The sequence below is a fragment of the Pararge aegeria genome, chromosome 1 (assembly GCF_905163445.1).
Source record: "Pararge aegeria chromosome 1, ilParAegt1.1, whole genome shotgun sequence".
Classification (NCBI taxonomy): Eukaryota; Metazoa; Arthropoda; class Insecta; order Lepidoptera; family Nymphalidae; genus Pararge; species Pararge aegeria.
Window position 1 is genome coordinate 2,190,570 of NC_053180.1, and position 17,963 is coordinate 2,208,532.

The window sequence follows — 17,963 nt, forward strand, 5'->3', positions numbered from 1 at the left end:
ATGAACAAGATTTGAAGACGGGTTTAAGTGGAAGGCTTTCGATTCCCGGCGAAGAAATTTGGAAATTTATAATTTCACAATTTTGTCTGGTCTGGTGAAAGGCTTCGGCCGTGGCTACCACCCTACCGACAAAGACGTTCCTCCAAGCCATTTAGCGTTCCGGTACGATGCCGCGTAGACACCGATTAGGGCGATAGGTTTTAACGTAAGTTAGGCTGCATCTTCACATACCACCAGGTGAGATTTCTGTGAAGGGTTATCTTGTAGATAGTGGAATTAATAATGTTTTATATGAAGTTTTATTTTTAATTGCGTTTTGTATTTTAATAAAATCAAAAAAAAAAAACTTTTAGTTTCAAAACATATCATGCCCTATTCAAATGTATGTACAGATGAAATCCTCTCTCATCCTTAAGACCGGAGTATATGAGGAGATATTTTCAATTGTGCATTGCTGTATCGGATAAGATGGAGTAAATAATTAATTATATACAAAAAAGCATTTTAATGAATCTCAAGTATTTATTTACTATATAACTTCTAGTTTTGATATGGGTTAACCATATTCGAAATGTCCCATTTTCGTGTTCATCCGAAATCAAGTTTGCAGCGCGTTTCACTCGGTTCTGACGCGGATAGGTAAAAAAAAGAGGTTAAAAGGTAAGTTAAGAGTAATTTTTTTTTATTTATAGATTTAATAGTAGTTTGTTATTGTAACAACGACCCAAATATGTTATTAATATTAAGAGATACTGAGTAAAACTGAGCTATGAATTAAATGAATTTTTAAATAATTTTTGTTTTATTTCAGAACATATTAAATCTGATTTTAGTATTACGTTTTCATTTTACCAGCCGCATAAGAATCCTATACAAACTTGTTGCCGCTATTCTACACAAAATACTCCTGCTAACAACTGATACTTCTTGAGCTTAGCGCGTTCTACCAAATGAAGTTTCATCCCCTATTGAACCCCTTTGGGGTTGGATTTTTTTTATAAAATCTGAAACATTTGTTGAAATTGGCTAGCTAAATACCAATTATCATTGATACAGCTTGAAGAAATGTCGGAATTTCATACAAACTTTCATCCCTTATTTAATCCCCAGTTTAAATTGAAAAAGTTATATTATTTAATTAATTTACATGATATCTGTCATTATTATTATTATTATGGCTGTAATAACAATTATAGCTGTAATAATGAGTCTATATTATGTAACTTGGTAGGTATAACTATATCTAGTTCTGTTTTTTTCCTGTTCTGTTCTGTTCTCTTCTATTCTGTGCTAGTTTGTTCTATTATTTTCTATTCTATTCTGTTCTATTTTTTCCATTCTTTGCTATACAAGAGTTTATGAATTAATTCATTTAATTAATGTGATATTAGAATTTTGATACTAAATCTTAGATTTTTGTCTTAAAGTTCCAATTACGAGTTCAAAATATTGTATTATTGTTTCAATTAGGTCACAGTTATTATTAAAATTATTGTAACCTCACAATAACCTATTGGCCTTACGAAAGTAACGTTTATATTTGTTTAATATTGTTTAAAAACTCTTTCAGAGCTGTTCTGTAAATAGTAAGTCGGTATATTTTGGTTTGTTATAAAAAGTAGATTTTTATTTTTTTTAAACAATATTTCATAGTATTTTTAAGTTGAATGTTCTTTCGAAGATAAAAGCTTTGAAAATAGTTTAAGTATTACTACCGTCAGTTTTACCAAAATAAAAGACTACCTACTTTCGGACTGTAATAGCTCCTTCAAGTGTTGTTGTTAACGTCACTTTTATAAATTTATATAATTATTGCTTACCTAAAACGTCGGTACGGTTGAATCATCTGCAATAGGCTACATTTTAGTTTCCCCAAAAGACACTACTGTTAACAGACAACAGTTATTCGAAAGTGTTCTGTTAGATCTACATTTTTATAGTTTCAATTTTGGTATATGTTTATTAGTTATCAAATGGCATATATTCTTTATATTTTCGCGCTTTTTCGATCATATCTCGTAACTTGGTTTTTCTAGTTAACGATACTAGCTTTAGTACGGCAGAATAGGGGCCTCGAGTGTTTTTTTTACACTAACACAATAACATATTCTTTGTTATATGCCTCGAAAATAACAAATTATAAAACATAATATAAAAATAATGTTTATTCAATCACGATGGAGTAACTAAAAGAACAATTACTTAATTAAAAATTAAGCACTACAGGTTAATTTTTAATTTAAAATAGCATTTTGAATAAAATGTAACTTCTCCTGTTAATAAACATAGGTAACCGAAGAGTATATCCCTGGTCTGTACTATAAAGACTAATGTGGCGGAGTCCATATGCACATGTTACCAATTTTGACTTGTGTCCCGGGACAGACGTCTTCATGGATGGTCTTCTTATACTGAAAAATAAAAGCTGTGTTTAAAGTTGGGATGTGGTTAAGTGAGAGTGGTTATAGTGTGTAATCAACTTTTAGCGCCAGCCATAGCGAACATAGTAATGTAAGAAGAGACTTAAAATGCTACGTGCTTTTATTTCCACTTTATTATTTTCCTTTTTTGTCATTTTGAGCATGCTCTTTTGATTTTAATTTATAAGCAAATTAGGGCCAATATATTTATTTTGTAGATATCTTTAAATTTTGACTATACAGCTCGTCTATTTAAAAAAATCTCTATTTTTCTTAAAAAATGGTATATTGATTACACACATCTTCTATCAACACTATTTATTTTATATTTCATGCTTTCCCGAAAAAGCTTATTTTTTAAACGATAATAAGTAGGTACAAAAAAATTCTTTCATATGATACCGCACACAAACATGTCGCCATTTTATAATATCGATGCTCTTGTTTTTGTTTCGACCTTTATTGTTATGAAAACAAGCATTATATACATTTCAAACAAGCAAACTTGTGCCAATGCTCGTTTCTATAATTTTGGCGACGAAATCCTAAAATACATCAAGATGACTCTTTGTTACGGGATTTGAAATTGCTTACCGTCCAATAATTCCACGGTGGATAGTGCGGTATCCATTTCTCAGGTGATTTAATCTCTTCATAGGGCTCTGGGATCGTTTCCCTACCAGGAGCTAAAGGGTCATTATGTTCTCCAGACTTCTCAAATTGGGGAGACCTCAAGTTGTTGAGAGCGTTAATCACTTTTGCATAAGCTTTGACCCTTTTGGATTCAGGTTTGATTAATTTTATTTTATTCTGTATTTGTTTCAGCAGTTTCAATCTTTTATCTCTGACACCTTTATCATTGTTATATGTTTGGAAAGGTTCCAATAGAATGCCATCATTTAGATTAAAATGTTTATATTCAGCATCTTTTGGTTGCACAAAAATAATTTTTTCATGTTTTAAACCTTTTTTTAAAGTGTCATCGGTTTTTTTTGATGCAACTTCACTGAAAAATTGGTTTATCGATTTCGTTTTATGGACTCTTATTAAAGGTTTATAAATAGTGTTATATTTGTGATCATATTCAACACCAGATGGCGCGTTACCATGGGGAACGATCCTTTTCACTAATATTTTGTTTCTATAGTTGTTATCTTGTTTGCCTTTCTTGAATAAAATTGGTTCGTTTTCTTCTTCAACTTCATCTTTTATTCCATTATGTTGCAGTCTAGGCTCTTGAATATTATATTTCGCAAAAGTATCATCAAATTTAGCTTTATTTTGAATACCTTTTACTAATCTTGGTTCTAGTAAATCATTTATGTCTATTATTATTTTATAGCTGTTTGCAGTTTGATTTAAATTTAAATATATTAGGAAATACAGTAACTTTCTTTTAATAATTAGTGTTTCAGACATTTTGTTAGACTATGTAGGCACTTACATAATGTAGTAAACGACTTGCATTTCATTATTAATTAACAACGACTTTAGTAAAAATTTAATTATTAAATTTAATTAACCGTAAAATGTACGGTTCATCGCTATAATAATTTTGGTTTACAGTTTCCTAAGAATTTTTAGATATTTATGTTTCTGCGATAGTTATGTCAAGCGGTGGATAGCCTTGTGGAAAAGTTTTCGTGGAGACCGACTTTGAGCCCCGGCACGCACCACTGACTTTTCGGAGTTATGTGCGCGTGAAGTCTACCCATCCGCACTTGGCCATTGCGGTAGGCTACGGCCTAAACGCTTCACATTCTGAGACGAGACCCGTGCCGTTTTTATTTTATAACTAGCTGTCCCGGCGAACTTTTTGATGAGTGTTATATTTTAATACTTATCATCCTATTCCGGTCTAAGAGGAATCCAAAAAATCAAATAGTATAAAAATCGGTCCAGCCGTTCTTGAGTTATAAATGGTGTAACTAACACAACTTTCTTTTATCTATATAGATTCATTCGTTTGCAGATATATATTGTCGTTTTTTACATGTGTGTACAATTTCAGTATTGTCCATACCGTTTTATTTCTTTGGTGACCATCATCAATTCCACCTGTGTTAACAACTAGAAAAATATAAAATACCCTTTTTAATAACCCTAAAGGATGTGACCGCGGCGAAGAAATGAAAAATACGTGTCTTTAAATAATCTTTCTTAAAATATAAATAGTAATTCAGACTCTTTTTATGCGTCCCATAATAAAATACCATACATATTGTATGGTATCATCAGTTCATATAATTCATATCATCCCCCCAAGGTAATCAGTTACCCATACAGAATCGCACAGAATTAAGAAAATACAGAAACCGTGTACATGACTAATATTGAGGCATCAAAAACCACTACAATTTAGTAGTGACTCTCTAACAGAGGGTTAGTAACTTTACTCAAAGCAGTTGACAGTAATTATTGTGCCTCTAATGTTCTAAACGCGGTGATAACGCATTAGGTAGGAGCTCGACTTCACTTTCAGAGGGCTGAGTTCGAATCCCAGCACGCACCTCTAACTTTTAAGTTTTGTGCGTTTTAAGTAATTAAAATATCGCTTGCTTCAACGGTGAAACATCGTGAGGAAACCTGCATGCCTGAGAGTTCCACATAATGTTCTCAAAGGTGTGTGGAGTCCACCAATCCGCACTGGGCCAGCTTGGTGGACTGCGGCCTTAACCTTCTCAAACGTTTACCATAAAGTGGGGAAAATAGGAACAGTTTGAGAGCTAGCAACACTACGCGGGAGTGGAGCGAAACGAGTCTTTATTAAATTTAAAAATATTTCTCTATAAAATCGGAGAGTCTTTGTTTATCCAGATTCCCTTCGTCCTGGGTCATAGCAGCGAATATCGGGATATCGAACAGGTCAATTTCCTCGGATTGCGGTTTGTTCCTAGTTGGTTTAGTTTTGCCATATTCATGATTTGCAGGCTTCATATTACACCATTTGCAGTATTGTTTTGAATTGCCTGCAATTAAAATGATCTTTTTAAAACATTATTTATTAATTTTTTTTTTTTTTTATCTATCTAGTACCAAACATATTAGGTACGTTATATATTATATTTATATGTTACGTTTATTTATTTAAAATATCTATGTAATTGTATATATACATTTTGGTAATTATGGATATATTGCAACACTCTGCATTATCCCGTTCTCTTGCTGATTGTTATGGCATTGCTTGCAGCAATAAGGCCGCCTTTGTTTACTAAATGTTTCTTTTCATGTATGTTATACGTGCAATAAAAATAACTCTTCTTCTTCAAACTTCAACCAAAGGTTGTCTGGAGGAGATCGCTTCAAGCGATAAGGTCGCCTTTGCGCATATATATTTAATTACTTTTTGATTTGTTTCACTTGTTTTTTTTTCTGTTTGTGCAATAAAGACTTTCTAATCTATCTCTCTAGTTACTACCCGCATTCTTCTTCCGCGTTTATCACGGTTTTATACAACTCTCGTGGGAACCGTTTGTTCTCTTTGGATAAAAAGTACGTTCGACCACCCTGGTGCAACAGCGAAAGCCGTGATTTTAAGTAGGATGTACCGGGCTTGTTTTCCGGCAGAGGCAATTTGGGAATTTTTAATTTCTGAATTTAATCTAGTCTTGTCCGGTGGGAGGCTTTGGCCGTGGCTAGTTACAACCCTACCGACAAAGACATGCCGCTAAGCGATTTGATGAATGTTATATTTTAATAATTATTATCCTATTCCGGTCTAACAGGAATCCAAAAAATCTTATATTATAAAAATTGGTTTAGCCGCTTTTGAGTTATAAATGGTGTGACTAGCACAACTTTCTTTTATATATATATATAGATTCTTCATTCCAACTTAAGCTAAGTATCCTCTATATCCTCTCAGAGAATCCCTATCCTTACTAATATTATAAATGTGAATGTAAGTTTGTTTGTTACGCTTTCACGCAAAAACTACTAAACCGATCATCACGAAACTTTGTACACATATTCCTAAAGGTATTAGAAGTAATATAGGATGCTTTTTATCCCGAAATTAAGCGCAGTTATCTCGGGAGAGGGGGCGAAAATGTTTGACGATTTTACACCAGGCTTAGCCATCCTGAATACATAAAGTGCTGCCACATTTATGAGGCACATGTCTTTCGAAAAACAAAAGCGGACGAATTCGCGGGCAACAGCTAGTATGCTATAACTCGTAAGTATACTTGTCTAAATTTTTATACAAAACTTCTTGGGTAAACCTGCAAGCCTAAGAGTTCTCCATAACGTTCTCAAGGGCGTGTGAAGTCTGCCAATCCGTACTGGGCCAGCGTGGTAGACTACGGCCTTATCCCTTCTCATTCTGAGGGGAGACCCGTGCCCTGTAGTGGGTAATGGTTTGATGTGATGATGTTGAACGTGCATAAGTACTCCGAGCTATGTGCCCCGCCCATTGCCACTTCAGCTTCGCGACTCGTATAGCTATGGCGTCTAACTCTAGTCCTTCTATGGAACCATCATTTCTGATTTATCACGTAGAGATACTCTCAGCTCTCGCCTGCTGAGTGACGAGCCTTCTTATGAGGCCCATGGTAAGCCGCTACGTTTCAGAGCAGTCTTCCGATGTTACCCCACGTTATTTGTCAGACCCCACAGTAGTATGTTACCTGCTAAATATCGAAATATGGGCTTAGAATTTTCAATTTCTGACGAGATGTCTTTCGTTCTGTATGCAAACACTGATAGTTGAGGCATTAAAAATAAAAGGACGTGTATTGACTTCATCTGAACACACTAAAGAACTTAAAACTACCTAATGTAATATTCTATTCAACTGTTGAGCGTAAACTTTTGTTGTAGACGTAATTATTGAGAAGTCATGCAGTAAATTAAATTATGATTTTTAAAGTGCCTTTTATAGTTTATAGTTTTTATTTAATATGTGATTTATTTTATACCTACTAGTTGTTACCGGCATGGTGATTACGTATCTCGCGACAGGCGTAAATCTTGCAATCACTGCTGTCAAACGTCACTTTTATTTACAATAAATAAACAAAAGTGACGTTTGACAGCAGGAATTGCAAGATTTACGCCTGTCGCGAGATACGTAATCACCATGCCGTGTTCTCTGTCGGCGGGTATTTTACAAATCCCGCGGGAACGGTTCGTTTTACTGGAATAAAAAGTAGCCTATGTTACTCTCCGTTCTATCAACTAACTTTATGTCAAAAATCAAGTTGATTGTTCACTTAGTTAGGGCGTGAAGGAAGAACAAACAAACGAGTTTACTATTATTATTAAAATATACTTTCAAGCCCGTACAAGATATATATATATTAAGCTAAAACAACATTAACATAGTTACATACATAGAGATTAATACACTTAAATACTATATGCTATACAATAAACTACCGTTAGAACTCATTAAGACAAATAATTTTAATATATTTAAAAATAAATTGAAAGAGCATCTTCTGAATCAATGTTATTATGATGTAAATGAATATTTAGGTTAATTTTAAGAATTATATAACAGTAAGAAAAGTAATCAACTTGACTAAACATTTTGGTATTGGCTGACATTTGAGGACCTGCTTTAATATTAGGATATTAAATTTAGTTATAACTTTGGGAACTAAATTGTATAATTGCGTTATCATCGTAATATTATAATTATTATTAGTTTTAAAATAATGTTAATGATTTTGCACGCCAATTTTGGCTGAATATGAAGATCATGAATTATGCATAACATCTATTTTTCTAAATTCTAAATTTAAATACAGTACATAAATACATATTACACCCCGGCAGGGGAGACCAGACGGCCGGGGGTCAGGGCGACAAGTTAAGTAAGCGGCGGACTTTCCTAGCCGAGTCCAGCAACACCACTTTCTGCAGCCAGTGGCTACCACGGAACCCCAGTCGCAGGTATTACGATAGGGATGGTTTCAGTTGACCCCACGAGTCACATGGCGTTAACCTCGTGAGTTAGATGAAGATACTTACGATTACTTATAATTATCGAGATTTACTCTTACGCCCGTGTACAAAATAAATATATAAAGTGAGATAAATACACTTAAATAAACACTAGCTGACCCGTGCAACTTCGTCTGCACCAAATCGGTTATTACCGGAAAACACGAATAAAATGACATTTTCTAAAAATGAATCCTAGCTAGATCGATTTATCGCCCCCGAAACCCCCTGTATACTAAATTTTATGAAATTCGTTATAGCCGTTTCCGAGATTCCAATTAATATATAATTACATACAAGAATTGCTAGTTTAAAGATATAAGATGCAGTTTACTAGGCTACATAAATTTAAGGGCCATTGTATATTATTTTATAACAAATACCGAATGAAATCTCAACAAGTTCAATGTTTATATAAAACGTAAACTAATAGAAACGTCCTATTATAATGTTAAGGATTACTTACACGATAAAAAAGCATAGGTGCGAACTGTTCTAGCTTCAAAGCTTAATATAAATTTGCTATAACATGGTGATAACAAAAAAAACAATTTACCCGGCTAAGTTTGTTGTGGGCTCTTCTTAGACCAGGGCGCGTTTGGAACCCTCGTAGCTTTAGTTTTAAGTTGGCGAACGAAGTCATCACAATCCCCTTACAATTATGTAAAATTTACTGTGAGATGGCGATAAACAAATAATTTGCCCGGCTAAGTTTGTTGTGGGCTCTTCTTAGACCAGCGCGTTTAGAACCCTCGTAGCTTTAGGTTTAAACTGGCGAACGAAGTTATCACCATCCCCTTACAATTATGTAAACATATATGTATGAACGCTTCATAAGTGCCTGTGATAGGCCTACATGAATAAAGAAATTTTGAATTTGAATTTGAATTTGAAATTTGAATTACATAAATACATATTTGCACCGGAAGGGGGATTACACCCCGGCAGGGGAGACCAGACGGCCGGGGGTCCGCCGTCATGGTACGATACGTAGAGTACGTTGGTACTTTTGTCATTGATCGAATCTAACACGCTATATTAATAATTGTATTAGTAAACTTGAAGCCCTGATTTCGTGCAGAGATGCAGTAAAGAAAAAGTCTTTAATGACCCGCGCGGGACACAAATAAAGGTAAGGAGTCACGTGGAGAGGTATTAACCATAAAATGTCACGGTACACGTCACGTTCCCTATAAATGTTTCCCTGAAGTCCCCGCTGTAAATTACCTTACCTTAAAAGCTTTCCTCAGGAACGAAATGGGAATGTTCCGATTTTTCGTCGCCTCCTGAATAACGGGCGGAATTAAATTTGTATGAAAGTTAATTTTTTTTTAAGCAATTTAAATGTCACTTGCTTCAACGGTAAGGAAAACGTCGTCAGGAATCCTGCATGCCTGCAGGGCAAGCACAGACAGGAAATAAAAATTATACTTCCCTTGATTTTATTGATTGACTGATTATATCCCCGATTATATCCCCTGAGAGGGGATATAATTAACGTGTTCAGCTGCTAAAGCACGGGAACATGGAATAGGAGAAGTTTACCCCCGTTTATTAATACACATTTCTTATTTGGATAATATTTCCACTTGTGCGCAAATGCTCTGAGAGTTGATATAGCTGGGGGAGAAGATAATTTTTTATCCTTACCCCGGGGAGATAATTGTCTCCTGCCCATGCTAGCCGTGCCGAGAGTTCTCTGGTTCTCTCTCCACAGCACGTTGAGATGTTCTCAAACGGGTGTGGAGACCACCAAACCACACTGGGCCAGCCTGCTGGAGTACTGCCTTAACCCCTTTTCATTGTGGGAGGAGACCCGTGCCCAGTAGTGGGCCGGTAATCGGTTGATATGATGATGATGATGAAAAAGTACCCCATGCACGTTCGCTGGATGCTAGCTATATTTACGGCTTTTACAGTAAAGATATGTGCAATATTGGAGCTGAACCTAAACGGACGTACTTTCGCATTTATTTTATTAGTGTAAATATACGAGTATAACAGCTTGGAAGAAGCTCTGCTCTCATCTCTCACAAGATAGTGAATTTAAAAGATTTTATACTGTAAAATGATGTTGAAAAAGAGCAATCTGGTGAATTGATTGCCGGCCCTTCTCGGTGAAATCTGCCTTCCGAACCGGTTGTAGAGTCACTACAAACAGACTGACTTGACCGTTTTAAAAGTGCTTAAAAACTGGGCATATTTAAAATAAATAAATTTTGAATTTAATAATGTTATATTCGCTGTGGCTTCAGAGGATTTATATAACAAAAAACGGCGGGTTTAATCGTGAACGCGTCACGTTTCCCATAAATGCTCCCCTAAAGGGCCCGCTGTAAATTAACCTTAAAAGCTTTCTTTATTGCCGAACAAACTAAGTTTGCGCTGACTCCTCGTTTTATTGGCCGCTGAAAACCGGATTACAAAGATGTGAAAATCGGTTTTTTGTCACGCAGCCATCATTTAAAATTTAACTGTTATAATTATATATCATTTTATAACAAACCAGCTTTTGCCCGCGGCTTCGCTTACGTTAAGTTCAATTTTTGATTTGGTAAATTTTAACTGCAAAGGTTAAATAAAGTGTCTTGCTACCAATAGAAAAATATGAACGGATTTTGATAAACACGTATTTCTTTATTATTAATCGAAAACTAATAATGTAACTTGAAAAATAAATTCATAAATGAAAGATTTTATACAAAATTTCATCCCCCATTTAACCCTCTTAGCGTTGGAATGTTCAAAAATCCTTTCTAAGCTGATGCCTAAGTTGTAATAACTATCTGTGTGCAAAATTTCAGCCCGATCCGTCAAGTGGTTAGAGCTGTGCGTTGATAGATCAGTCAGTCAGTCAGTCAGTAGTCACCTTTGCCGTTTAGATTGCCATATGAAAGCCTTGAGATGTCTCTTAATAAGTTCAAAGTGTATATATAAAACGTAAGCTTATAGAAAAATCTATTAGTAAATCCTTATATAAAATTAAAGATCACATGTATGATAAAAAAGCTTGGGTATGAATTCCTCTTACTTTATAGCTAAATAAAAATTAACTGTGAGATCGTAATAACAAAAAAAAACCTGGCTAAGTTTGTTGTGGGCTCTTCTTGAACCAGGGCGCGTTTAGAACTTTCCTCGCTTTAGTTTTAAGTTAACGAATGTATTTATCACCATCACCTAACGTTAGTGGTAACATCTTATATGTATGTTCTTCATAATTGCCTGTGAAAACCCCTATGATTATTAACAGCTTTAAACCCTTATCATTCTGAGTGGAGATCCGTTCCTGTAATGGGCCGGTAATGGGTTGCTATGTTGATGATAACTCCGAAAAATTTGAAATGTGGGCCGGAATCGAACTCAGTTCCCCCCGAAAAAGCCGAAACCCTAACCACTGAGCTATCTTGTGAGGTTTACTTGTATCCTTTATCTTTTGATTTTATTTTCGTTTTGGGTTTTTTATTATCTGCTTTAAGCTACGTTTAACAACTTTGTGAATAACTCGATAAGCGTATAGTATACGTCGTGAGCTGATTTTATGAATTTTTTTACGATAGCTTTTCAGTGTTGTGGTGTGGGTGCAATAAAGCAAAAACATCTCATAATATCCAAAATACATCATAACATGGGGTTCGGAATTGGGAGATATTCACATAAAACTAGATCATAAATTCTGTCAAACGAATTATCGAAATCGGCTTAGATTTCACGAATATATCGTGTAACAAAGAATACTAGTACATTATGTTACGAGTTTGGTACTTAGCAATTTATAGTCGAGGCGGTATTAGGCGCGCGAGTTGTAAGCGAGCGCGGTAGTGAAGACGAGAATGTAATACGCAATGCGCCATACCCGTTGCAAACCACGATTTGAACTTGCGAGAAACTTTACATTATATAATTCGATTTTTTTAAAATATTGTATGATAAATGTAACAATTTCTATTGTGCTAAAGAAATTGAAATTGAAAAGCAGTTGTAAATCCGTTGTCAGAAACAACTTTTGCTCAATGCAAAAGTTGTTTCTGACAACGTTTATGAAAGTTTCAAAGGCCGCTCTCTAGATTTTGGTGGGAACAGGCTATTTACTCGCGATTTGTGCCTCGATTATTATTCCCGGCGGAGTAAAATCCACTATTCCTCTACTTTCCAAGTAAAACTGGACATTTTAAATAATTAATAATCAACCACAAAGCGAAATTATTAACAAAATATTGAATACGGAAAATGGCGCTAGGATTTTTTTTTCACCAACGCAGACCAAGCTTTGTTCTCTGCATATTATCGTATTCGAAATAAAGATATAATAAAAGAAATATTTTTGTATTTAAAACACAACGCAGTATGAATTTTGAATAATTTATTCAAATTAAACATCCATAATAAATTTTCATTCAAGAAAATGCGTACTATTTTAAGAATTACAAAACCTCTTTGTTTATTTAAAAAAAAAAAAACAATTAAAGAGGATAGTTATCATGTTGTTTAGTTTAGTATTTATACTTTGGTTTAAGTTTCTTAGAGTATAGTACCATAATAAAACCATGGTTTCGTCTTCGGTGAAGTAGCTATTTATGTGAAAGTTTCCTACTTCTTGTCTCAGACGAAGGAGCTACTCTAGTAGCTTCTTATACTTTTTTTATTAGTTTTTTTATTTATTTTTGAAATAGGAACTGGGCGTGGGGGAGTCTTTAGGTTTTGAGGAGGGATCTTAGTCCTTAGACATTCGAGTTCGCAACTAAGTTTAACATTAGAGGATTGTTCAATATCCATACAAACTCAGTGGATTTCCAGGACACAAAGTCACCTATATTTTTAATGCTACCGACTGATTGTAGGAAAAAAAAGTATATATGAAGATAAGCTATTTATGCGATAGTTTTGTCAAATCCATGTTCAACTTAATTTTAATTAAGTATTTTGTTGTTTTGTGTTGAGTAATGCTAGAGTCATAGAGATGCTATATTAAAAATCGATAAATTTGTTTATTTTAAATTATTTTTTATGCCACAAAAGAAAATACAAAGGCGGCTTATCGCTTAGTAGTGAACTTTACCAGGCAACCTTAGGGGCTCCGTGTGGAGTTGCTGGTCTCCCATCGGACGCGTCCCCAGGTTGTGGATAGGGGAACACTTCCCAGATATGGGTGGTACCGGGGAAATTAAATACCCGGCGCGAACAAAAACTGGTAGGCATGGGCGTGCCTAAAGTCCTGTAAGACGCGGCCTAGGGGACTTCACCCCGACAGAAAAAGCAAGCTGTAGCTCAGCCAAAAATGCAAGCGAATGGTAAAAACATTGTACCCCAGGAGGGTACCGCAGCCGGAATACCCTGCGGAGAACCCCTCACTGAACTACGTTCAGTCAGCCCCACCGTATCTGGGGGGGGCAGCTATCGCTGTACACAAGGAGATGACAGTTTTGACATGGACAATGACAGTATACAAGAGGTAGAAAACCCATTTTTAAGGAGGGATTCTATTAAACGAACACCACCGGCACTAGAAAATCTGCAAAGACCTCATGAAAGTGAGATACATCAGCCTTCTCACACCGAAAGACCAGAAAACGAGATCAAGAGTAGAGAGGAGACCTCGCCATCGGATGATCGCCCAAAAAAAAGGAAAAAACTATCGAGCCCTTTCGCATTACAATTAGGAGAAATCAAACCATCGATAGAACTCGCTAAGCTTAAATTAAGGTCTGATGAGCTATATAATTTTACAAGAAGCAACAAGAACGTACATAAAGAAGTTAAAAAGTTTTCGATGGAGATAACAAGTTTGGTGAAACAAGCAATTACAAGACATAAACATGACACATACAAAATCCAAGAACTGCAGAAGGAACTACAAGAGTACAGGGAGACTCAAGAATCCAGATACTCCAAATTAGAAAACGAACTACAAGAGCTTAGGTTACTAAACGAAAAAAGGTTTGAAGGCTTAGAGAAAGACAGAAGAGAGTACTGTTATAAATGTTCTTTAGGAAATATATACAACTCACAGAACCTAGAAATCAATAACTACGAAGAATTTAGTAAAGTTGTAGGCCAAATTTGGGCGGAAGATAGCTTCAAAAATATTCGAATTGACCATGGGGACCCGTTCAAAATCACAGCTGAGAATGTAGTATATTTTTGCGATGAAACGATGGAAAGGCAAACAAGGATGGGTAAAAGGATCTTAAGTAGACACCCAGAACTCATGGAGGGAAATAAGCTTGACTGCAATGGAGGCCGCTATACCTCTCTTAGACAACAAACTACTTATAAAACTATGGATGGTGACCAAATGAAGGAAAAGAACATCATTGCTTTCTTTTATGATCCTACAAAGCAAGATGGTAGAACTCAATGCGATGTGTTCCACATGTGCCAGAAGCTAAGAGATATGAGTGAACACTATAAGATGCGGGAGTTAGTTGTAGTTGCTCCACAAGCAGTAAAAGTCGAAAATATGAAAAAAATACTAGGGGCTATTTTCCATAATACGGAGCTTAAGATTATACTAAGAACAAATAAAAAACTAAATGACAAAAAAAGAAAGATAGCCGATAATATTATCATAGTAGAGGATGGTTTAGCTACCTATGCAGATACAGTCAAAAAACTAAAGGAAGGTCTAAAAGGCAGTGGTGCTCTAGAATATATAAAAGGAGTAAGTAAGACAAATTCAGGGAAAGTCTTAGTGAGAGTCTCGGAAAATGCGGACAAGGATAAAGTAATAAATGGACTAATGGAGAATTGCAATATAGTAGGACATAATAAACTGAAAAGAAAGTTCTTACATATTAAAGATATAGATGCCACTGCAGGTGAAGATGACATAAGGGAAGCAATAATAAATACCAACCAAATTCACTACCAAGAACAGCTAGAAGTTAAAGCACTGCGACCTATGAAAAATGGAAACCAAATAGCGACAATTTGGATAGAACAATCGGATTGTACCAAAATCTTGGACAAGGGCAAACTAAGAGTTGGACTCAATATATGTCAGATACATGAAAGAATAGAAATATTGAAATGTTACCGGTGTTGGGGCTACGGCCATAGAGCTGCGCATTGCGACGGAGTGGACAGGAGCCAAAAATGTCGTAAATGCACTGGTGATGACCACAAAGCAAAAGATTGCAGCAAAGAACTGTTCTGTCCACATTGTGAAAAACAAGGACACGCAGCTGGAAGTAGTAGATGTATGGCTTTCCAAAGAGCTCTCGGCATTATGAGAAGAGCTAAAAACCGAAAAATAAGATCAGAACGTTCACAGTCCTACAAATAAATGCAAACAGGAGCGTAACTGCACATGATATGGCTAACCTAGTTGCAGCCAAGATGCAATGTGACTTTGTTGCTATTAGTGAACCAAATATAAAAACATGCAAGATCAAAGGAACAAAGTGCTATAGCGATGCGAACGGAGACACAATGATCCTAAATTTTAGTAAGAAATACAAAGTCAGAACCTATCGCTCTGCAGACTGTTTTGTCTGCATAGAGACAGCCGATATTACACTTTATAGCATCTATATAAGCCCTAACAAGTGCACGCTAGATGATTTTAAGAATAATCTGAGCATAATACAGCAAGATCTTACTGAGTCGCAAGCGCGGAATAAGAAAATCATAATTACAGGAGACCTAAATGCAAAACACCCATGCTGGGGGGGGATGCAAACGAATAAAAAGGGAGAGGAACTTTTAGAATGGATCCACAGGCTAGACCTTGTTATTCTTAATGATGGCATATTTCCCACTTGTGTTCGACAGAACGGACAGTCGTTTATTGATGTAACGATTATCAGTGGAAGTCCCAACTTAGATAAAGTGACTTGGTCTGTTTTAGAAGACGAATCAATGAGCGATCATAAATATATTTTGACGAAACTAAATATGAAAGGTGGAGCAAATAAAACAAAGTATATACGAGGAAAGACAAATCTGGATAAATTTAACTCGGTCTTGAGAAAAGATATAGCTAGCACAGCAGTTGACAAGGAACATTGTGAAAGAGCTATTGCTAAAGCATACGAAAGAAGTACACCCTTCGTGAAATGCGACGACGACTACAAACTACCATACTGGTGGAACGAAACCGTACAAACCAAAATTAAGGAGACGAGACAAAAAAGGAGAAAATTTCAGAAATGCAAACAACAAAACAAAAGAGAAAACCTAAAAGAAGTGTATAAAGTCTCAAAAAAAGAGCTAAAGACGATGATAGCAGCAGCAAAGGCCAAAGCATGGGAGGACCTCTGTAAGAATCTCGAATTTGATATATATGGCGATGCGTATAAGATCGTTAAAAGCCAAATGCAAATTTCTAGCCCCAAAACGTGGTTATCCTTAGATCAAAAGAGAGAAATTTTCGAAAGTCTGTTCATTACTTTGGCTCACACGCGTGAACTAACGAGAGAAGAGATGAGTGACGTGGCCTTTGAAACTGTTGCCTTCACGCTGGATGAAACAAAAGACTGTAGCAAAAGAATCAAGATAAAAAAGGCACCAGGCCCAGATGCAATTCCACCTGAAGTTATTAAATCTGCTATTTGCAATAACACGGGATATTTTACACGTCTTTTTAACAGTTTGCTAAAACAAGGAACTTTTCCTGATAGCTGGAAAGTTGGAAAGCTTGTACTGATTGATAAGCCTAAAAAATCATTCAGCGATCGAACAAAGTACAGACCTATATGCCTCCTAAATGTTATTGCAAAGACATATGAAAGACTTATAAACATTCGACTAACTCAGGAGATTGAAAAAAGTGGAGGGCTCCACAAAAACCAGTATGGTTTCAGACCTGGAAGAACCACTGTTGACGCGATAGAAGAAGTGATCCAAGCAGCAAAAGAAGCGAAACTCAATAACCAATGGAATTCCCTTATACTGGTTGATGTCCGAAATGCTTTCAATACAGCAAGGTGGGATACGATTATCAACAAGCTGAAATCTCGGAATATCAATAAACACTTGATGAACGTAATAGTGGACTATTTTACAAACCGTTTCATACAATTGGAAAAAAAAGTTACGGCAAAGGTAACCGGGGGAGTACCACAGGGATCAGTACTTGGCCCTACGTTGTGGAATATACTCTACGATGACGTGATGGATATCGAAGCCCCTGAAGGAGTCAAGCTTATCTGCTACGCGGATGATCTAGCGATTTCAGTAACTGCGAAGGAGGCGCATGATATGGTGGTTAAAGCCAATGAGACGCTGCATGCCATAGACCTGTGGATGCACCAAAATAATTTAGACGTCGCGCCGGAGAAAACTGAAGCAGTTGTCTTTAACAGGAAAAAGAATGTTCACAGGATATACTTTGATTTTGGGGGAAAGACAGTGATACCATCATCTAGTGTAACATACTTAGGAGTAAAACTGGACTCGGGATTAAATTTCGGGCTGCACATAAAGTCGGTTTGTGAGAAAGCTTCTAGGACCTCGAGAGCTCTCTGTAAGTTACTCCTGAACACAAAGGGACCCAGCGACAACAAAAGGAGGACGTTAGCCATGGCCACCCAGTCAATAATCCTGTACGCTGCACCAGTTTGGGAGCCAGCGATGACCTTCGCTTTACACAGA

At 35.9% G+C, this 17,963-nt stretch overlaps 2 protein-coding genes across 2 annotated transcripts; both read right to left on the minus strand.

Annotated features, from left to right (window-relative positions):
* Positions 1-2,252: 2,252 nt before the first annotated feature.
* Positions 2,253-3,857, minus strand: LOC120625640. The gene is made up of 2 exons (XM_039892732.1): positions 3,015-3,857; positions 2,253-2,411 (listed from the first exon to the last, which is right to left on the minus strand). The coding sequence occupies exons 1-2, from the start codon at positions 3,837-3,839 to the stop codon at positions 2,328-2,330; spliced, it is 909 nt and encodes a 302-aa protein (XP_039748666.1). The 5' UTR covers positions 3,840-3,857; the 3' UTR covers positions 2,253-2,327.
* A 1,308-nt stretch (positions 3,858-5,165) lies between these two features.
* Positions 5,166-7,178, minus strand: LOC120626444. The gene is made up of 2 exons (XM_039893971.1): positions 7,052-7,178; positions 5,166-5,389 (listed from the first exon to the last, which is right to left on the minus strand). The coding sequence occupies exons 1-2, from the start codon at positions 7,167-7,169 to the stop codon at positions 5,193-5,195; spliced, it is 315 nt and encodes a 104-aa protein (XP_039749905.1). The 5' UTR covers positions 7,170-7,178; the 3' UTR covers positions 5,166-5,192.
* Positions 7,179-17,963: the final 10,785 nt, after the last annotated feature.

Excerpts from the sequence above, each read along its gene's own strand:
- LOC120626444 (XM_039893971.1), bottom strand. The coding sequence starts at position 7,169 with ATGAAGTCAATACACGTCCTTTTATTTTTAATGCCTCAACTATCAGTG. Across the intron at positions 5,390-7,051 it reads CATATTTCGATATTTAGCAG|GCAATTCAAAACAATACTGC; the intron begins GTAACATACTAC and ends TTTTAATTGCAG.
- LOC120625640 (XM_039892732.1), bottom strand. The coding sequence starts at position 3,839 with ATGTCTGAAACACTAATTATTAAAAGAAAGTTACTGTATTTCCTAATA. Across the intron at positions 2,412-3,014 it reads CACCGTGGAATTATTGGACG|TATAAGAAGACCATCCATGA; the intron begins GTAAGCAATTTC and ends TTTATTTTTCAG.